This window comes from Trichosurus vulpecula, chromosome 2 (assembly GCF_011100635.1).
Source record: "Trichosurus vulpecula isolate mTriVul1 chromosome 2, mTriVul1.pri, whole genome shotgun sequence".
NCBI classification, from domain to species: Eukaryota; Metazoa; Chordata; class Mammalia; order Diprotodontia; family Phalangeridae; genus Trichosurus; species Trichosurus vulpecula.
Window position 1 is genome coordinate 78,289,454 of NC_050574.1, and position 22,473 is coordinate 78,311,926.

Sequence of the window (22,473 nt, forward strand, 5' to 3'; positions counted from 1 at the left end):
CTGTGGAAGATCTTAGCTTAAAAAGGCTGAGGTTTCCCACCACATCTGGGGCCATCTCCAGTCATCCTGGACTCCAATGACTCTGGACTCTGATGACTCTGGAGGAGAGAGTGGAGCTGATGACTCTGCACAGCTCTGTGTCACTTCAATCCAACTCACTTGCAAGTCAAGACATCACCCTCCTGATGTCATTGGTCCTCTTCGAGAACGAAGGAGGAACAGCAAACGATTTCCTATGTAACCCGTTTGTACATAGTTGTTTGCATGCTTTCTCCCCCATTAGATTGTGAGCTCCCTGAGGCTAGGGTCTGTCTTTTGTTTTTCTTTGTGTCCTCCGTGTTTAGCACAATATCTAGCATGAAAAAATGACTGTGTATTAAGGCATAAAAATCTAGCACATAAATAAATGTTTCTTGAGTGACTGGGACTTGAGCTGTTTTGGTAGCAGGTTTGGTCCCTGAGCTGGATCTGAAGGAGGCTTTCCCCCTTTTTATTCTTTCCTCAAGGTACGGCAGCCCATTCTGATCCCATAGAGGGATCCTGGGATAAACCCATTCCTCACTCCAAAAAGGATTTGTATACAGGCCTCACCCTCTCTCTTCTAGGGCATCCTGCACCTTAGTATATGGGCTTCAGGGTTCTGAAGGAAAAAGCCAGAGGCTTGGGCTGAATTCCCACAGTTAAGGGAGTGGGGAGGATCAGCATTCTTAAGAGAGAGGAACGGATGAATACTGCATGAGTCAAAGTGAATGAGTGAGAAGGCCTGTGTGTTACAGAGCGTCTGAGTCAGCATGACAGAGGGGATGTGAATATGAGGAGAGAGACTGCATGCGTCTGTGAGTGAAACCATATGAGAATGCCTGGGGTGTCAACTTGTGTAAGAAAAGGGTGTGATTGTACATAGGCTTGAAAGAGACACTGTCATTGGGCTTCCTTGTGCATGGCTGGCTGTGTTCCTGATCGTGAGGGGCAGTGTAGAGGGAGGGTGGTAGGAGACTTTGGGGTTTTGTGTTAGGAGGATTGTTGTGGCTGATTGGACTCCCTGTGATGAGAGACAGTGTGGTGTAGTGGTTAGAGAACAGACTTTGGAGCCAGGCAGACCTGGGTTTAAGTCCATCCTCTGATCCACATGAGCTATGTGCCCCTGGCCAAATCACGTAGCCTCTCAGAGCTCTGGGTGGCTCTCTGTAAGCTGCAGAGAAGGGGGTGACCCTCATTAGTGTAGGGAGATCTCTATATCAATGACTGTACAGCTTCAGTCCCTATCCTGTTTACCCCATTATATAGAAACCTTCTCTCCATGGGTCCTAGGCTCATGGGATTCAGAGCTGGAAGGGATCTCGAAGGCCATCTAGTCCACCCCCCCCCCTTTTTGATAACTGAGGCTGTATCGAGAGGCATAGCTTCAAAGAATAAGGAGTAAGGAAAAATCCTGTTATACCTCAGTCAAGTCATGTTGCACCTGGAGTAGAGATCAATTCTGATTGCCACATTTTCCAGTTTATGATTCTATGAAGTGGAGAGTACCTAGAGGATGGCAAGAAGCACAGCGAAGGGCCCTGAGGTCAGAACATGTGAGGATTCATTGAAGGAATTGGGAATGTTTAGCCTGGAGGAGAGAAACCTCAGGAAGGACGTGAGAACTGTCTCCAAATATTGGAAGGACTGGACTGTCAGGTGGAAGAGGAATCACACTTGCTTTGATTAGTCTCTGAGGACAGATTCCAGATCAACGGGCAGAAGTGGCAAAGAGGCAAATGTAGGCTTGATATGAGGTGACACTTCCTAAGGGCCCCGCAGGCTGCCTTGTTAGATAGTTGGTTCTCCCTCATTGGACCTTTTAATGAAAGGGCTGGATAGACACTTGTTGGGCAGTCGTAAAGGGCGGCCCTTTTCAGATGTCAGTTGGACTAATGGATGCTGAAGTTCTTTCCAACACTAGGATTCTGTGATTCTATGAAACTGAGAACTACAGAGGTCAGGGGTTTCCCCAATAACACACAGAGTAAGGCCATAATTGGAAGCCATGATTTCTGTTCCAAATCCAGTGCTCTTTCAACATCTAATTCACATCCATCATCTATCTATCCATCTATCTATCTATCTATCTATCTATCTATCTATCCATCCATCACCTATCTACATCTGATGGGAAGCTCTGGGTCTCAGTTTCCTCATCTGTTCAATGAGGGACTGGAAGATTTTTAAGGAATCTCCTAGCTCTGATATTTCCTCCCCTAGTCCCTGGGATTCAGAGTGGCAGTTATTTAATTAAATGAACTGTGTGTGTGTGTGTGTGATTGAGTCTCTCTGCCTGTGTGTATGTGGTGGTGGGGCTGTTGGTGTTTCTTGGATTTGTTGTGTCTCTGGGTGAATCTGTGGGCATAAAGTTGTCAGTGTGAGTTTGTCTCCTTTTGCATAACGGTTTCCCCAGATTCTCCCATTTGTATGCTGTGTATTTATTTGGAACCTTGTAGACATAGAACTTTGGTCATGGTGCCCTCTCCTGGACAACTAAGAGAATCAGGATCAGTAGCTGGCTTGTTCCACATTCCCTATCCTCTCAGTCCTCATTGCCACTGGCCTACAGATTTTATTCCCAGATCTTCCATTCCTGCATCCTCCAAGGGAGGCAATGGATACCACCCTGGACTTGGAGTTAGGAAGACCTGAGTTCAAGTACAACCTCAGAAGCTTGTGGTAAGTTACTTTTATTCTGCCTTAGTTTTCTCTTCTGTAAAAAGGTGATAAGAATAGCTCTTGCCTTCCAGGGGTGTTATGAGGATAAAGTGAGATGATATTTGTAAAGAGCTTAAAGCACTGCATAAATGCTAGCACTTATGGCAAGTGAGATAAGGTATTACAATCTCTTTGAAAACCTTAAGGTGATTATTTAAATATCAGCTTTTGTTATTACAGCCCCATTCTTACAACCAGCACTTCCTCTTCTCTTTCACTCCCCTATTCTCACATTCCCATGTTCCCCATCCTTATGAGTCCGTCGTTTTCATAATAATAACATGATCTCATCTCTGTGTCCCCTTTTCCCATAGCTCCAATCCCCACATCCTTCATTCCTGCTGTCTCTGTCCCCTTCGGTCCTGTCTGATCACTCCACATCCCCATCCCCTTATCCCCTATCCCTGTACCCCATTCCTACATCCTCATCCCTCCTCCTCAAAATCTCCAAGGCATCCCTGCCCGGGAGGATTGGAGGAGCCCAGTGACCTCGTGATTATAGAAAAAAAAACACAGGACTTTATTGAATTCCAGGAGAGACTCGTCTCCTTCTTTCCATTCTCACCTATCAATATCCAGTGGGCTTCAGGCCTTCAACCTTGGTTCAAGGCAGATGGAAGGGTGAGTCAATTCCTTAAACCTGCATTCCTAGTAAGTTTGGCCCCAGGCTTCAGAATGGGCACTCCATTGTTGGGCCTGGGAACTAAACCTCAATGGCCCCTGAGCTTAGAGGTTTCTTCCAGAAGTTGGGGGCAGAGGATAGGAAGCATGTCTCTTTAACATGGATTTCTCCAGAGGGCAAGGGTGGAAGTGAACCAGATTGGACTTGGAGGGAGCAGTATATCCTGAGCTCCTGGATACTGGCAAAGTATCCTTACTGGATCCGCTTTGGTCTGGTTTGTTTAGTCTCACTTCAGTCCTTATGTCCTGCTGACATTACCTGCAACCCTGTGGGCTGATCCGAGCTCTTAGATCATGGTCCTATGAGCCTCTGGTTTGGGAGAATGGCCCATCTTTGCAAATCTCTCCCTATCAGCTTCTTGGGGGAACCACAGGACTGACAGCCAGGTCCCCTGAGCATCACCAACAGGATTTAGTTCTGGTTAGAGAGAGTAAAGGATTATTCTGATCTAGTTCCGTAGCCTCTCTTAATCCAACCCTGCCCCAGCCCCCAGTTGTAGGGTATGGGGTAAGAGATGGAACCGGGTAAAGCCGCTAGATACAATAACCACCCTCCCCCCTCTAGCCACTAACCCTCTCTCCCTGCCCACTGATCTTCCCTGAGGCCTCCAGAGTAGGGCTATCTCCTAACTTTCCCACAACCCTCTGCTCTGTGAATGTTCCCCAAGCCTTGTCCTCCACCCTCATTCTCACACGTTGACTCTTCCAGGCCCTGGGGCCAGAGGAATAAGAGCCAGGGGAGTTATGAAGATGGGTTGACTTTGCCCTGCTCAGCGTATTCCAGCCATCCCAGGCAGTCCCAGTCTCCTTGCCTTGCTCCATCCCCAGGTCAGATGAGAGTCAGGTTGGGGGCAGATGCCCGAAGTGCCTCTGCCCCCTTGCTTGGACTCATGCCCTCCTCACCCCCATGGGACGGCAGCAGGTGGTGGCAGCGGCAGGTGGATGCCCTGCTGGAGGAGGGCGAGTGCAGAGTAGCTCCCTTGCGCTTGACTCTGCGCAAGCTTCTCAGTATCCTCTGACAGATGAGGTAACAGATCTCACAGATGGTTAGGATGATGCAGATGGCCGAGGCACCCACCATGAAGAAGGTGAAGACTTTCTTCTCCGTGGGCCTGGCGATGTAGCAGTCCACTGTGTTGGGACAGGGGCTCACTCCCGCACACTGCACCAGGCGGGGGAAGGAGAAGCCGTACCACAGCGTATGCAGAATGTAGAGGAAGACGATTTCCACAATGAGCTTGAAGAAGAGGCTTAGCAGGTAGGTCCACCAGAGACCGCCATGCTTCTTGCCGGCATTGTCATAGAGCCGAGCACATTTGTCGCCGTGCTTCTCTCGGTGTCGCCGCTCCCGTTCCTCCCGGTAGGCCACGTGCATGATGACCAGCAGCGAGGGGCAGGTGACGAAGATGAGCTGCAGGGCCCACAGGCGGATGTTGGAGATAGGGAAGTAGTGGTCGTAGCAGACGTTGGTGCAGCCCGGCTGGCGCGTGTTGCAGTCGAAGTCCTTTTGCTCATCTCCCCACACGCGCTCCGCTGCCACCACGTACACCAGCACGCGGAAGACAAAGACCACCGAGAGCCAGATACGGCCAAAAGCCGTGGAGTACTTGTTGACTCCGCTCAGGAGCGCCTGTAGATTCTTCCAGTCCATGGCTCATGGGCTGCGGGGGCGCAGGGCCCACCTGTGAGGGTAAAGGACACGAGAGGCTCGAGGTGGGACTGCGCAGGGAAGCCCAAGTGCCCGCCTCTCCTTCAGGGATGGAGCAGCGGGCGGGGGAGTGAGGAGGGAGGGACTTGGTTTGGCCTCAGAGCATGAGCTTGATGGGCTCTGGATTTCTGAAGGCTCCCACCTAAGAAAACCTTTATTCCTTTTCTCTGCCTGGAAGCTGTGGGTTGATAGGGACAGAAACTGATCCAAGACTACAGGGTTTCATGTGACAAGGCACTCACCCAATGCACTAATTACTATTGTGTGGGTTGTCCTTCCTTCTCGAAGAGGACCATGACATCAGGAAGATGATGCCCATGACTTGCAAGTGAATTGTATTACAGTGAGGGAGGGCTGTGCAGTCACCAGCCTAATGCCGGCGTGTCCAAGGATGTTTGTGTCTGGGTGAGTGGCTGTCCATGTGTTACCCCCATCATGTATAAATGCACATGAGTCCATGAACCAGTGCATGTATATACCTGGGTGTATGCTTGTGAATCTGCATGTACCTGTGTATGCATGCTTGTGAGGGTTCAGCTGTGGGACATCCTGAAGCTGCTTTTCCTGAAAAGGTGTATATGTATATGTGGGTGGGTGGTGTGTGCCTAGAGAGCATAGTGTATGTTGTTTCATATGTGGCTGGGCTCAGTTGAGCACTGTGTGGTGGGTCATGTATGAGGTGCGGAGGGTACTGTCGTGTGGGTCGGGGCTGGGGTGGGGTGAAATGTGTCACATGAGATGTGGGATGTGGAGTGTGTTGGGGTGTGTGAGGTGGCACTGGCAGGGGAAACTGGCAGGCATTATGGGGCAGGGGAAAGAATACTGGCTTTGGGATTAGAGGCCCTGGCTGTGCCTGGCTCTGCCCAACTTTGGGCAAGACACTTAACCACAATGGGCCTCAGTTTCCTCATCTGTAAAACGAGGGGATTGGACATGATCTAAGATCACTCCCACTTCCAGATCTGTGATCCGGGGGTCCTTTGGTAATAGCAGCTTGTGGAAGACTCCTCCAATAGGAACAAATCCCACTTGAAGATTTTTTTTAAACCCTTCCTCCCCTCCTAGGAGTAGGAGGAACTGAGATGGTAAGGTGGGGGAGCCAACTTCTCCTTTTTCCCTGAAGCATGAGTCAAAGTTGCTTCGGACCCCTCTCTTTTCCCAGTCCTTCGTCTCCTTTAGCCAGCTCTGCACTCATCCTCCACATCCCCTCCTACTTCCCCCCGGTCCCAAGTATGTGCTGTTTGGCCACAAGTTCCATTTCCTGCATGTGGTCCTGTAGGTCAAAGGCTGTTAGTCCTTTTTGAGATTTAACTGTGAGATGTGACCCCTGCAAAACATGGTACAATGGAAAGAATGCTGGCTTTGGCATCAGATAACGGGATCAAAACCTGGCTCTGACATATAAGTGTCAGGACCTAAGCCCTGGGTTGGACTTTACCTTTCTGGGACTCAGTTTCCTCATTTGTAATGAGAAAGTTGGACTTTTCATATGCCTCTGAGATCCCTTTGCCCTCTTCATCTATGATCCTAGAGATATGAATATTCATTAGCACTTCCCATCATCCTACCAGCAGCACCTTGAAGGGAGGTCTGTTAGGAGAAGGGTGGGTCAGAGCGGGAGTCACTACATGATCCCCAGTTCTGCTTGTTACTCCTCCGTGTGAACTTGAGTAAATCACTGAACCTTAAGGATAATGGGTCTGGTTCTGCACCTATTTTGATTATATACTTATTTCGTAGTCTCCCATTCCTTGCTGGTTTGGTTTGCTCCCAAGGGGCTGTCCCTGAAAATGGGGGCTGCTTCTCAATAGCCCCTGCCACCTTCCTGACTTCTAGACCCCACCCTTACTACCACCACCCCCCTTCAGAATCCCTAACACTGAATCACTGAGAGGCCACATTCATCGTGAAGGAATTCCTTGGCTGGGCTGAGGGCAGGGAACAGGCGGGGCTTACCTTCCCTCAAGTTGAAGGCGGGAGGCTGGGGAGAGGTTTGGAGTAAGGTTACAACCCCTATCAAAGACTGGAGGAGCAGGTTCTGGGCTCCTGACTCCCTTGACTGAGCTGTTGTGGACAGGAGTGGTGGGTGGTATGGAAGACACAGCGCTTCGGCTAACATCTAAGGGACGGAGGCTAAGGGCTTTGGCAGACCAACAACAGTCCTGGACTTACTCTCTCCTGGATCCTAATTAGGTATGGGACAGGACACTGAGCTCTGTGAAGGGGCTGGAGTTCAGCCCTAGCCCCAAGCATGGCAACTCGGGCTCACAGCACATCCCCGACCACCCACTTGAGAGTTTGAGGATTAGTACCCAGGCTTCCCTTTCTTCAGGGAGGGAAGAGCAGGAACCTGAATCCTATAGCACTTCCCTAGGTTTGGGGGGGGGGTGACTACTTTTCCTTCTTCCTGCTTTCTTCCTTTCTTTCCTCCCTCCTTCCTTACTTGCACCACTTTCCCCCTTCTTCCCACTCATGGCCCCATCCCCATCCCCATCTCCATCCCCAACCCCATCCCCATCCCCATCCCCATCTCCATCCATATCCCTATCCCTATCCCCATCCCCTGCAATCTGAAGCATGGAAACTTGCTGGTTCCTGGAAGGGCTGAAAAGCAAAGGAGAACTTGCCTTTGACCCTCTGAACCCTCTGAGGTTGCCGCTCACACCTGCCCAACAGACTGGGAGACCAGGATCCCCTCAGCCAGCCCTAGCCCAGAAACCATCTCCTAATCAGGCCACTTTTTTTAGAGGGGAAAAGAGGGGCCAGGGACAGTGTCCATGCCCCATTGGGCTCAGCTGGTGACTGCTCCCCAGCCAATGTCTCTAACCCTCTTGATCCCAAAGGTAGCACTTACCTACCAGCTCCTCGTCTTCCAAACCCTGCAGGGTGGCAAATGAGCGACAGATTTAGACAAGTGCTCAGTCCCCGCCCACCTTCCTCTCTCTCTCAGCCTGCTCATACTCTCCTCCTCCGGGTGGGGTTGATCTGCCCTGCCCACTTGTGAGGCATGTAGTGGGCCAGCCCAAGGTAGTAACACGCATGAGGGATAACCCAGGCTGGGACCCTCCCAACCTGGGGGTGCAGGTGATGGGGAGAGAGTTTCCAAGAAAGCCCCACCTGGGGTCATCTCTCTACTATCTAGGAATGAATGTCTGCGTCCCCTTTTTCCCTCCCCAGGACACTGAGACACACCCAGCTTAGACCTCTAGCCCCTAAAAACAAGAAAAAAAAATTATTGACACTTTCTGGTTTTAGGTCACAGTCATGTCATCATGTGATCTATCCCCCCCACACCCTCCCAATGAACCAGCTCCTGTAATAATCCAGGCGTGGAGAACCTGCATCCTCAAGGTCACATGCGGTCCTTTAGGTCCCTTTGAGTCAAAGGGCCGCACTTGAGAACCTAGAGGCCACACGTGGCCTCGAGGATGTCGGTTCCCCACTCCTGTAATAAACAAGAGCAAACCCAGCAGACACTCAAGTGATGTCTGACAGTGTATGTAGCATTCTGCAACCTCAGTCCTACTGCAGGGAGGGAGATGGCTTTTGCATTACTCTTCCCTGCTTGCTTGAGTTACGCATATTCATAAAGCATTGCCAGGTTTGCAAAGGCTTTCCTTGCCACAGCCCTTTGAGGCCAGTAGTGCAAAATTATCATCCCCATTTTCCAAATGAGGACTCAGTTAAAATGACTTGTCCACCATCACATGGCTAGGAAGTGTTCAAGGTTGGATGGGAAGCCAAGGCCCCTGATTTGAACTGATCACTTTTCAGGTGCTGGCTTTGGTACTTGCTGCCTCTTCCCCTCCACCTGAGCCAACCCATCCCAGGGGCTTCAGGTACTTTATTCCGGGGGTCCCCAGTCTTTCCCTCAGTAGTTCCCTATATCCTCTTTCAGGGGTCCCCAGCCAGTCCCTCAGGGATTAGATCCAGGAGGTCTTTTCTCAGGGGTTTCCCACTCCCTCTTTCAGGGGTTTCAGCTCTTCCCTCAGGAGTCCTACTGGGTCCTTCCTGAGGCCTGATATCTAGTGTAATAAAGGTGGCTTTCTGCATCTTTCTTCCTATCTATATTTCTGAGCTTTCTCCAGAGCCTCAGGGTGGCAGGCTGGCTTCCCTGGTTCTCCAGTGATCTCCCCAGGCAATATCTCCACTGTTCCCCCCCTCCTCTCCCCCCCCAAGATCTTAGCCTCACAAAAGTGGTTCATAACCCTTCCAACTCTCCACCTACTTGGAGATTGTGAGGTTCAAAGGTTGCTGGCTGAGACGTTTTTCTAGAAGGAGCCCCCTGCCTGGCCTTGAGCTTAGTCACAGTTAAGTTAGTATAATGGAGGGTGGGGCAGGGCAGGGCTCCAGCCCTACCTCTTTCCTCTAAGGAGTTGTGGTTGGCCCCCCCTTGGGGTCCCAAGGCTCAGAGGGAGTGAATGGGAAAGATGATGCTTGACCTGGCTTGGGATATCTGTGGGGGCTGGGGAAGGGATTGCCAGAGCAGCCATCCTCGTGGGCACCAAGGATGACCTCTGCCCAGGTTAGGTCCCTTCCTGGGGGAGGTGGTTAGAGATGTCTGAGCCTTGGACCCTGGGCAGGCTTTCCTTCCCTAGAGATCATTGCTCCGGCTTCAGGGAATTGAGTCAGCTACGAGCCAGAATTAAAGTAATTAGAGATAATCACAGCTAATGATTACACCTGGGTAACTAACTTCTCTCTCTTCTTCTCTCTATCCCAAAGCATTTCCATCCTGGGCCCAGTGTCAGGGCCCAGAGCTCTTGCTGCTTCCATCTGTGGGACAATAGACCCTCCTCTTCTGACAAATAGCCTCTCTACCCCCACCCCAAGACTTGTTGGCTCCTGGGGAAGTCTTCACTCCCTGTCCCAGGCACAAGCCAGTCTGAGGTCTCTTATCATAGATGCTTGGGAGAGAGTCTTTTCTGGTGGTCTTAGCCCACTTCTCCTACTAAGCTGGGCCCTGGGAGAGAGAGGGAGGAGAGTGCTGAGAGCAACTTCTCTATGCTCCCCTCCCCCTTCCTTCCCTGTTATCTTGGAAAAACACCTCACTGGAACTTGCCTCACCACTGCTTGGCACTGCTCGGAGGCCCTAGCCCCTCCCCCCTCCATGGAGGATTTCATTCCTCTACTTGGGGAGATGCTGAGACAGTCATGGAGGGAAGGCATGGGGGTAAGGTGGGTGGAACTGAGAGTGATACCCAGAAGCCTGGACTTCCAGCCTACACTCTTTCCCCCATCTGGCTCCCCATCATCAATCTTGACTGGGGACTAGCTCCATAAGGCTCTGGAGCCAAGAGATCAACATCCCCAATCTCAGAGTGGGAGGGGGCCTCAGAAAACATCTAGTCCAACTTTGTTCTCTTTTGGACAAGAATTTTTTCAATAGCCCTAATAGGCAGTCATTTAGTTTCTTCCTTGAAGACCTCCAAATGTCTAGGAATTCATTACCTGCCCTGTAGAGGCAGCCCATTTCACTGCAGGACAGTTCTATTTTTTTATTTTTAAAAATGTTTTATTGATCTTCCTTCTTTCCTTCCTTCCTCCTTCCTCCCTCCCTCCTTCCATTCATTCGTTCGTTTGTTCGTTCATTTGTTCGTTCATTCCTTCCTTCCTCTCCCTCCTCCTCTCTTTCTTTCCTTTCTCTCTCTTTCCATCTTTCGCTGATACAGCGGCAGTTAAATAAATAGGCCACTGAACTTGGAGTCAGGTAGACCTGAGTTCCAATCTTGCCTCAGATGTTTACTAGCTAAATGCTCTTGGGCAAGTCACTTAACCTGTTATACCTCGGTTTTCTCTGATGCAAAATTGAGACAATAATAGTCCCTACCTCACAAAGTTATTTTGGGGATCCAATGAGATGATATATAAAGTACTTTGCAATCCTTGAAGTGCTATATAGATACTAGCTTAATTAATTGATTGATTGATTCCTGACTCACCTACCTCTTTATCATCCTCTCCTTACAACAAATAAAAATGGTGGAACAAAACATATCAGCATGTTGGTCATGCCTGCCTGTGTATGTCTCCTTCTGCCTTTTGCTCACCAGCTCTCTGCTGAAGGCTGGGAGGCATTACTGTATTCTCAGCCTATTGAAGTTAAGAGCAGTCACTGCATTGATAAGAGTTTTGAAGGCCTTTAATGCTTTTCCCTTTCCATGTATCATCATCATTGTGTGAATTCTTCTTTCAGTTCCACTGACCTTACTCTACACCAGTTCATACAAGTCTCCCCCAGCTTCTGACAGCTCTCGTGGCTGATAAGTTTTTCCTCAAACTGAGCCAAAATCTGTTTCTCTGATTTTTACCCATTGCTTCTGGTTGATAGGATCAGAGTCATAGACTTCCATAGACTGGAAGGGACCCCTTAGTCTGACCCTTTCATTTTCCAGACGAGGAAACTGAGGCCTGGAGAGAAATGACTTATCCAAGTTTTAATCTCTCCTTCCTCCTACTGAAATAAAGAAAAACACTTAACGAAAACCCTTGTAACAAATATATACGCAGACAAAAGACACATCTACGAAATATACAAGCAAACAGATCCCCACATTGGCAGTATTCAAAAATGTATTTCATTCTGCCCATGGAGTCAATTGCTTCTCGATTTAGAGATGGGTAACATTCTTTCTCATCAGTTCTCTGAAATCGTGGCTGCTCATTATGTTGGTCAGCGTTCTTAAATATTTCAAAGTTGTTTGTTTTTACAATATTGTTATTAGTATGACTTGTTCTCCTGGTTCTACTCACTTTACTCTATCTGTTCATAGAAATCTTCCCAGGGTTCTCTGAAACCACCTCTTTTGTCATTTCTCATAGCACAATGGTATTCCTTAATTTGTTCAGCCATTCCCTAACAGATAGGCATCCCTTTAGTTTCCAGGTTTCTGTCACTATAAAAAGAGCTAATGTGAGTATTTTTGTACATAGAGGTCCTTTTCCTGTCTATGGAGGTGTAGACCTAGTAGGGCTATCAATGGGTCAAAGTTTATGCACAGGTTAGTGACTGTTGGGACATGGTTCCAAGTCGTTTTCCAGAATGGTCTGCCCAAGGTTGTACAGGTAAGTGTCAGAAGCAGGATTTGAACTCAGCCCCTCTGGGGTTAAACAGAACAAATGTAATCATTCTTCCACATGGTAGCTCTTCAAATATTTGACCATGTTCCTCCTAAGTGTTGATTTTTCTTTCTAGAATATCTTTTTTTCTGTTCTTTCAGCACTGAATTAGAGATTTGGGGAGGGAGAAGGGAAGTAATTAAATGTATTATAACAAAGGACAGGATATCCCCCCCCCTCCCCTCAATAATCTGGAACCATTAAACAAATGAATGCCAACAAATGGAAAAGCTGTGTGGGCTGTCTGTGGGCTGGGAAGATTCAGGTGTTGAAAAAATCCTGGACTACATCCTGTCTGGCAGGTTGGGAAGCACCTGCATCTCCCATACTTAGTGTAAGGCTGAAGAGCAGGAGCGTGGGAGGGAAGGGTTTTTTCTTCTCTGGGGTTCCCCTACCTGCTTCCACTAGGCCCATGCCTAACAGCAGTGGAATGGGGCCTGGTTGGGGTCCCTAGGAAATCTCACTCCCCGCCAAAACACCATTCTGTTGATTTTAAATTGAGGTATCCTTTGTTTCTTTGTGGGCTGAGGGTCCGCAGGGGGTGGGGGAGGGCAGGCAAAAACACAGCAACATGGGGGGCATCCTAGCTATTTTCAAACCCAACTCCTCTAGGAAACCTTTAGTGGTGATTCCTCTAGGCTGTAACAGCCTTCCGCCTCAGACCTTAGTTTTAGTACTTAGTTTTGTGCCAGTTTAACCCACTTACCAATGTCCCAGCTCTGTGCCTTTACTGAGGCCAGGTTGAGGGTAACAGGTGGGCCTCAAACTTGTCAGTGAGTTGGGGGAGGGTGTCTTCTCCCGAGTATGTGAAGAGTTCCCCTGGTGGGATAGGCAGATGAGAACAATTCATTCCAGTGGCTAGGAAGGCAGCTGAAGCAGAGTCTGTGGAGCTGTTAGAGCTTGGTGGGACAGATGCAACCCGGGCCATTGCCAGTCGTCCTGACTTTTGTCTAGCCACTGGACTTTGATGAGTCTGGGAGACTGAGGCTGATGATTTTGGGCAGCCTTGCCTCTCTTAAATCCAATTCATGTGCAAGTCAAGACATCACCCTGTGATGTCATTGGTCCTCTTAGAAAACAAAGGGCTCCTCTTCCCCCTCCCCCAGCAAAACCTGGAATTCTTTCTCTTATCACCTTTGGTCCCTTAAAGGCCTCCTAAAAAAGGCCATTCCTGTTTCCTAAAGTTGTTAGTCTCTACCACCCAAAATGGTGGTGTATACTGTGCTCATCTGACTGATGGAATTTTCTCACTTGGAGTTCCCCAAATCAATGAAATCACAAAACCAAAAAACAGTAAGAGAAAAGTAAAAAATAATGAGGCAGCTAGGTGACCGTACAGTGACTAGAGTCCTAGGTCTGGAGTCAGGAAGACCCGAGTTCAAGTCCAACTTCACATACTTCCTAGCTGTGTGATCCTGGGCCAGTCACTTAACCTTGTTTGCCTCAGTTTCCTTATTTGGAAAATGAGCTGAAGAAGGAAGTGGCAAACCGCTCCAGTATCTTTGCCAAGAAAACTCCAAGTGGGGTCACAAAGAGAAAAACATGGCTGAAACAACAGAACAAAAGCAACAAATCTGTGTGACCCTGGGTAAGTCACTTAATCTCTTTTTACTTCAGTTTTCTCAACTGTTATTGTTCAGTTCCTCAACTCTAAAGTGGAGGTAATCATAGCACCTACCTTAAAGGGTTGTTATATAGAATGAGATAATCTTTCTAAAGTGCCTAGCCGTGCCTGACACATAGTAGGTACTTCATAAATGCTATCGTACATTGTGTGATTTATTTATCAGCGTAATGCTATTCCTCCCCATCCCCACCCCAGCAGAATGTAAATTTCTTCAGGTCAGGGAATATTTTTTCTTTTGTCTTTGTCTCCCGGGCACGCAGCACAATGCCTGATGTATGAACAAAGCATTTACTGAGTGCTTCTTGAAAATACAACATCCATTGTAGTTGCGTGTATTTGCGTGTTATCCCTGGAGCTCCATGAAGGCAAAGACTGTGCCTTATCTCAGCTTTGTATTTCTGGGCATGATAAACACTACAAAAGATGTGTGACTGTCGACCTCTCTGAGCCTCCCCTGACGTCTGTTCCCAGTGCCTTGTCATCTTAAGGTGGTGGCCCCGGCTTTCCAAGGCAAGTGTTGGCAGGTCTTAGCAAGCTGGAAAGTCTTGGAAAAGGATGGGCTTGGGGTTGAGACTCCACGCCTGTCTTACAGGACCGGCTGAGCCGAATTCAGAGGCTGCAGCAAGACCGATTTTTCAACCGCAGCAAGGCTAGCTGCAAAGTCATGCAAGGGGGTGCAGGGAGTACCCATGGCAGTAACATCAGGGGCTCCCTAAAATGTCAAAGTTGGAGAAGTTATCCAGGCTGAATGCCCCCAAATGTGGCATAGAGACATCAGCTCAGTGTCTCCCAGAGCCAGAGCAGGAAAGAAGGTCCTTTGTCAGTCAACCACATTTATTAAGCTCTGACTAAGAATGAGGTGCTGTGCTGAGAGCTGTGCTAGGAAAGACAAAAACAATCCCTAACTTTAAGGAACTCACATTTTAATTAGGTATATATCAGATGTATACAAAGTAAGGGGAAGGCATTTTCAGAGGGAAGGTGTTGGTAGTGGGAGGGTTTGGGAAAAGTAGGATTTGAGTTGAGTCTTGAAGGAGGTCAGGAGGCAGGGGTGGGGAGGGAGAGCATTCTAGGTATGGGGCACAGCCAGTGCAAAACCAAGGAGTCTGGAGATGCAGTGGTGTGTGTGTGTGTGTGTGTGTGTGTGTGTGTGTGTGTGCAGTAGCAAGTAGGCCAATGTAGCTGGAACTTAGATGGAAGGAGGGAAAGAGACCCTTTCCCACTCTAGGAATTTGAAGTGTGAGCCTGACCTAACATTCAAATGTTAGCTTCTTGAAGGCAAGGACTTTTTTTTTCCTTTTCTTTCTATCCCTAGTGCTTAGCACAGTGCCTTGCAGTAGTAAGTGCTCAAAAAAGTGCTTCTTGATTTGACTTGACCTTGCACATTCCTCCCTCACTCAAATCCAATTCACTTGTGTGTCATGGCATCACCTTCCTGATGTCATGGTCCTCTTTGAGAACGAAGGACAAACAACCACCACAACAACAACAAACAACAACCACCTGACTTGACAAGGGCTTCCAGGGAGTGGACAGAATGCAGCTGAGCAAAAACAGCAGTGTTTGGGAGTCTAAACACTCAGGGAGGCCTGAGAACCTGGGTGGTCTGAGAGTTGCCTTTCCCCAAGCCTTTGCAGCCCAGAGTCCCACTCCTTCCTTATCTCATCCCCAAGTTAGGGATATAACTTCCTCTGGGGAAGGACTGAGGCGCAGCCCCCCAAATGCATGTGGAAGTCTGCCTTCCCCATAATCTTAGTAGCCTTCAGGACTCCTCAGGAAGAAGTACCCTGATCTCCACCCTACACACACCCAGAATGGGGCAGGAGGGAGCTGAGTGGCTCTTACGGTAGGAGAGCACTGAGGAGGCCCTGGCCAGGAAGACCCAAGCCTAGCCCCCGTATATACCTAAAGTCAGGGAGCACTGAGAGGTCATCTGTTTCTTCCTCCCTCCCACTCCCCACAGCCCTCTTCTGGGTGTGGATCTGTTCTAAGAAGGAAGGCCCACCCCCACATCCTGACCTCACTCTGCAGGGTCCCACCCTTAGCTTTAGGGGCCTCCTCCCATTATCACACACCTTTGAGGAGTCCCTCAACACCCACATAAATATTATCTTGTGACCTGGAAGCTTATCCCCTAAGACAAAGACTCCTCAAGGGTGGGGCAGGGTCTCCCCTTCACATTGGGGGTTCCCAGAAGTCAGGGATTGTTAGCTTTAGCCTGAGGGCTCTCTGGGGGGGCTGGGATGTATTAGGGGTTCTCTGAGGCAGAGTCCAAGTTCCTCAACCAGACTGGTGTGGGGGGAGAAGGAGGAGGGTCTACACAAAGTTACTTCCTCTCTTCTCTTGAGGGAAACGCACCTTGTACCTCGAAATCTGGAAGTTCTGGGAGGCTTGAGAATCTCAGTGAGCCCAGAACTGTCTCTCCCCTTCTCAGCACCCCTCCCCTGCCTAGCGTAGGGCTCTGTGTTTGAGGTTACAAATGGGTAAATCAGAGACCGTGGAGAATTCCAGATGGGGTTACAGAGAGTCGGACATGACTGAGCAACAACAAAGCAGGGACTGATGGGCAGAAAGGTGAGGGGTCAAAGGAAAATCCCAGACCTGTCCCAGGAGACACAGAACTAGGGGCAGGCTGAGGAGGTGAAGGTGAGTCAGCCTCTGTCCCCCAGGTTTCAGGACCGGGAGGAAGAGTACTCCCTAGAATTTGGAAAGTTGTTTTGTTTTTCTTATCAACCAAACTCTGTGTCTGGAGTGTGGGCAAGGGCTGGGTGCGGCTCTTTCCCAGGAGGGAGCGGTAGTTTCCAGGACAGTAGAGAACTGTTTCTTGGCACCATTGGCCCCAGATCCAGGCTCTGCCAGGACATGAGGTCTAAAGAAGCTGTCCAGGCCTGTTGCATTCAATAACATTCAACACAAGTCAACTCACATATCATTAAGCAGAAGCTACCAGGTGCTGGAGATATAAAGACAGTAACAAAATTGTCTTTTTCCTCAAGGATCTTACACTCTACTTGGGGGATACAGTATGTATGTACACAGAAGAGTAAATATAACACGTCCTTTAGCAAGAGGCCGGAGCATATGTAGCTCTCTGGAAAGGCCTGTTCACAGGCCTGTTCCATGAATGCTCTAATCTATGTCCCCCAACGCCATAATAAAGCAGTATTTTTGGATTCCAATGAAGTATGAAACATTTTGGCACCCATTGCTAAACAGCTATCCAATCCAAATGTTAGTCAGTCAGATAGTCAACAAGCTTTTAAAAGTTAAATGCTTCCTTGGACCTAGGCACTATGGGATACAAAGAAAGGCCTCTGCCTTCAAGGAACTTACATTCTAATGGAGGTGACAATATGCAAGAAAAATGTAGGCACAGGATATCTACAGCTACTCAACATTCTAAATGACCTCCTGCCTCCCCAGCACCAGCAGGAGAGGGTAGAATTCTCTGTAAGGTGGTTGCTAGTGAAAGCCTTTTGAAAACCCTCATCTGTTTTCTGAAGAGCTCTGAGACAGTGGCAGACAACTGGCGGAAGAATGATGGTAAGGCTGGGGCATCACTGGTGGTAGAAGGGGGATGCCCTCTGAAAGCCCATGGGGACCCTGGCCTGAAAAGGGTGAATTGTGTGGCGCTGGGGATTACTCACGACTCCTTCCTTCTCAGAACCGAGTCCTCAAGCCTGACTCCACCAAAGAAGCGCCCCTACGACCCCACCCAGACACAATTTTGGACTTTGTGACTCTCCACCCACAAGCTATGCTCATCCTCTCAGCCTTCATAGGGTTTCTTCTCTCTAGACTGGGAAGACCAGGGCCAGAAACATAGGGATGAATGAAGCAAGCAGGTACAAGGGCCTGAGATCCAGATGAGTCAGGGAGGGAGGAAGCAGAATATTTGGAAATGAAACATCTAGATTCCCAGGCCATTGTGCATTAAGCAAATGCTTCTCAATTTGTTTGGTCCCTGTCACTCAAGGGGAGTGATCACACAGTCTGGCCCTATCCTTTTCAAAAAAGGATAATAGCCAGAGTTTATATAGCCCTTTAAAGTTTGCGAGGGACCTTATTATCTCAATTCAATCTTCACAATGGCCCTGTAAAGTAAGCATTATGATGACCCCTATTTTATAGATGAGGCCAAGAAAAAGAAATGATTTGCTCAGAATTGCACAGATATCTAATGTCTGAGACCAGATCTGAACTCATGTCCGGTGTTCTCTCTATTTACTAGGTCACCTAGTTGCCTGAACACAGACATTCCCTGGTAAATACACTCATATGTTTGTGAAATCCAGGTGTGAGATAAAAACATACACCTGTGTGTTTACCTACAAGTGTACAGACAAGTCTGTCTTTAGACAGATGTGCTCATACTTGTCTTCCTTTTCTCCCACCTGTGTTCCCAGGTAACCCCATAGAGAAGGACTGACTTCACCCACATAATGAATTCTGCTTTAGACTCAGCCATAGCCAGAACTTCTGGAATCTGAGGCACAGTTCATTTGGGGAGGATGTGGGGGCCGTAGAATGCTCTTTTTTCAGAGAGAGGTCCAGAGAGGTATACCCCTTTCCAACTGACTTTTCCAGGCCCATCGTTCATTACTACCCTTCAAACACACGATAGTATAGCCCAGCTGACCTTGCTGTTTCTCATGCACATTTCCCACCTTTGTGCCTTTGCAATGATGGTCCCTGATGCCTGGAATGCCCTCCTTCTTCTCCTCTGCCTCTTACAATCTCTTACTTCCTTCAAGATCCCTTGTTTCATTTTGAGCTCTGTCAACTGCTTGTTTGACATCTTTCCTGATTCTCTCAGCTGCCTGCCAATGCCCTGCTTTCTCAAATGATTTTATATTAATTTAATCTGTATCTACTTGTATATTCACATGTTATCTTCCCTGATAGAATAGCAGCTCCTTGAGGGCAGGAACTGCTCCGTTTTGTCTCTGTATCTGCAGGACCTACCAGAATGCCTGGAACAGTGAAATATCTTAAATGTTTGTTGATTGATCCCCCAGAGAGGAAGGCCTCAGAAAGGGTGGAAAGTAGGCCAGGGGACCAAACTTCTACCTGTTCCTCACCTTTGGGCTGGCTGAAGCCTGATTCACCCATTTGCCTGGATTGAACCTTCTCTAGAGGCTCTTTTTAGTGCACCCATATGTGCCTGCACATTTTCCTAGTACAGACCCACTTGGGGCTGGGAGTTTCCCTTCTCTCCCTTCTCCAAGATGGAAGACTAGCTAAAAGGAAGCATTGTGCCCCCATGCATGATACCTGGCACAAAGCCCAGCCGTATTAGTTATAGCTGTGGCTTTAGAATCAAGTCCCATTGCTAGGGCCCCAAAGCCACTTTAGAGACTAGATATAAATGTGAGCTATGGGGAGTGGAGTTTAATGAGTGAGAGGTGGGCATATGACCCTAAACCTGAAACACTGTAGCTCAAAGTTCTCCAATAATTTCATATGTGTGCCTCAAATTCTTTCAGACTAGGAGATCTCCAAGTCTGGGGCCAAGTCCCCCACCCCGTTTAGCCTGGAGGGGTCCTTGAGTACGGGACCACATTTCTTTATTCAGACTGGGGAAATTCTTTTGGTTGAGACCACACCTCCTTCCGAGTCTCCAACAAGAGAGTGATTTTCCCCTAGGGCAGAACAGGGATAGAAGAAGAGCCAGACATACACTAAGCCATGAGTCTATCATGACTCAGGGCACCCTCAGGCTCAGGCTTACTTGACCATAGCCAGGGAAAGCTTGTCTTTAAAGGAAAATCAGAAGTGAAGCATCAGGAAAGACTTAGCCTCAAGCCAAGGAGGCAATTCCTGACCTAAAGGCTGACCCTGGCCTGGGACAGGGGCCAATATTGGGAAACTATGACTCAATACTGCAACTTTCACCCAAGTTTTCCCAGCCCCTCTTAGTTACCCAAGTATCTAGAAGTGAAGAGGAGAGACTGCTCCTTTGACACCCTAAGGGAAAGTAGAGGGCACTTAGACTTAACAGTGCTATTTCTTCAAGTCTCCTTCCCATTGGTGGGCCAGGGCCCCAGAGGATAGTTACTACCTCTTCCCTTGGGATTCTAGGGGTAACACTGAGGGGCTAGGGTACTCATGTAAGTTTGTTTTGGTTGCATGTTGAGATTCCCACATGTGAATTTCTTTGTGCATGTAGAGTTTGCACTGCCATGTGGCATGGCTGGCTGTAGCATGAAGCTACAGCCTTTTGCTTTGGGGCAAAAGGAGACAGCTTCTGGTCTTCTGAATTTTCAAAGTTCAAGAAGTCATCTTGTCATCATTAGGATGGGAGTGGTGCAGAGTGTTAAACCAGAGTGAATGCTTTAGGAGCAGTCCACCATTGCTTTATAAATATGAGTTTTTGCCCACTTAACCACCTAAGATTCTGTCTTCCCTTAACTAACTTATAATATTACTTCCTTTTGTGGTCTATTTCTTAATTATTTAAAAAAAATTCATTCTGAACTTAAGAAACGCCAAATAAGATGGGTATTTCCTATACATAGTAGAACAGAAAAAAAAATTGTACACGAAACTACAGGTCTCTGTTGTATTTTGTGTAGCTTCTTTTCTTTTAAAACATATATATGTACACATATATGTATGTAAATCTGTATGTATGTATATATGTATAATCTGTAGCTTTTAAAGCCATTCTGCTAATCTGTGATTCTTTCTGACCTTCCATCTGTTTCTTCTGTGCATTAAATAAAAGATACCTCAATGACCCTCTTTTCTTTTCTTCCTTCTTCCCTCCCTCCCTTTCCTTCCTTCCTTCCCTCCCTCCCTTTCCTCCCTCCTTCCCTTCTTTCCTTCCTTTCCTTCCTTCCTTCCTTCCTTCCTTCCTTCCTTCCTTCCTTTCCTTTCCTTCCTTCCTTCCCTTTCTTCCTCCCTCCCTCCTTCCTTCCCTTCCTTCCTTCCTTCCCTTCTTTCCTTCCCTTCCTTCTTTCCTTCCCTTCCTTCCTTCCCTTCCTTCCTTCCTTCTCTTCCTTCCTTCCCTTCCTTCCTTCCCTTCCTTCCTTCCCTTCCTTTCCTTCTTTCCTTCCCTTCATTCTTTCCTTCCCTTCCTTCCTTTCCTTCCTTCCCTTCCTTCCTTCTTTCCTTCCTTCCTTCCCTTCTTTCCTTCTTTTCCTTCCCTTCTTTCCTTTCCTTCCCTTCCTTCCCTTCTTTCCTTCCCTTTGTTCTTTCCTTCCCTTCGTTCTTTCCTTCCCTTCCTTCCTTCCCTTCCTTCCTTCCTTCCCTTCCTTCCTTCTTTTCCTTCCCTTCTTTCCTTCCCTTCCTTCCTTCCTTCCTTTCCTTCCCTCCTTCCCTTCTTTCCTTCCCTTCCTTCTTTCCTTCCCTTCCTTTCTTCCTTCCCTTCCTTCCTTCCTTCCTTCTTTTCCTTCCCTTCTTTCCTTCCTTCCTTCCTTCCTTCCTTCCTTCCTTCCTTCCTTCCTTCCTTCTTTTCCTTCCCTTCTTTCCTTCCCTTCCTTCCTTCCTTCTTTCCCTCCCTCCCTCCCTCCCTCTTTCCTTCCTTCCTTCCTTCCTTCCTTCCTTCCTTCCTTCCTTCCTTCCTTCCTTCCTGCCTCCCTTTCTCTCTTCCTCCCTCCCTTCCTCCTGCATCTTGAATCAAGAGGTGGGCAGCAGGCTTTGTCATTGATCCTCTAGAACTGTATGTAGTTTATCATTGCATTCATCAGAGTCCTCAAGTCTTTCAATGTTTTTCTGTATAATGCTTTTGTTATTGTATACAGTAGGTTGTTTCCCCATTTCTGCTCACTTCATTCTGTATCAATTCATTCATGATTTCTGTGAAATCATCCATTTTATCCTTTCTTAAGGCACAATAATATTCCATGATGTTCTTATGCTATAATTTGTTTAGCCATTCTTCAATAGATGGACACCCCTTAGTTTCCAGGGCTTTGCTACTGAAAAAAGAGTTTCTATTAATAATGTTGTACAAGTGAGCCCTTTGTTTCTTTCTTTGATCTTCAGGGAATATAGACCTCATAATGGTATCACTGAGTCACATAGTTTAGTGAATTTTAGGATGTAGTTCCAAATTGCATTCTAGAATGGCTATATCAATTCACTGTTCCAATAGTGGTACATTAATGCATTTGTTTTCCCTCAGCCTTTCAAACATTTGTCATTATCCCTTTTTATCATCTTTTCTAATCTGATGGTCCTGAGATGGAATGTCAGAAATGCTTTAATTTACATTTCTCTAATTACTACTAATTTGCATTATTATTAGTGATTAGCATTTTTCATATGTTTGTTGATAGCTTAGCTTTCTTTCTTTGAAAACTTTCTGGGCACATGCTTTGATCATTTATCTTTTTATTGGGGATAGTTTTTGTTCTTATAAATTTGGATCAGTTCTTTAATATGTCTTAGAAATGAGAACTTTATTAGAGAAACTTGCTGCAAAGATTTTTTTTCCCAGTTAACTGTTTCCTTACTAATCTCAGCTGCATTGGTTTTGTTTGTGCAAAAATTTTAGAATTTTACATAATTAAAATAATCCATTTTATCTTCTGTGATCATCTCTATTGTTTTGTCATGAACTCTTCCCCTAACTATAGTATCTTAAAGATAATTT

At 47.5% G+C, this 22,473-nt stretch overlaps 1 protein-coding gene across 1 annotated transcript; it reads right to left on the bottom strand.

Moving 5' to 3' along the window:
• Positions 1-4,249: 4,249 nt before the first annotated feature.
• On the bottom strand, positions 4,250-5,071 carry GJB3 (gap junction protein beta 3). The gene has a single exon (XM_036746708.1). The coding sequence runs from the start codon at positions 5,069-5,071 to the stop codon at positions 4,250-4,252; it is 822 nt and encodes a 273-aa protein (XP_036602603.1).
• Between the last annotated feature and the right edge of the window lie 17,402 nt (positions 5,072-22,473).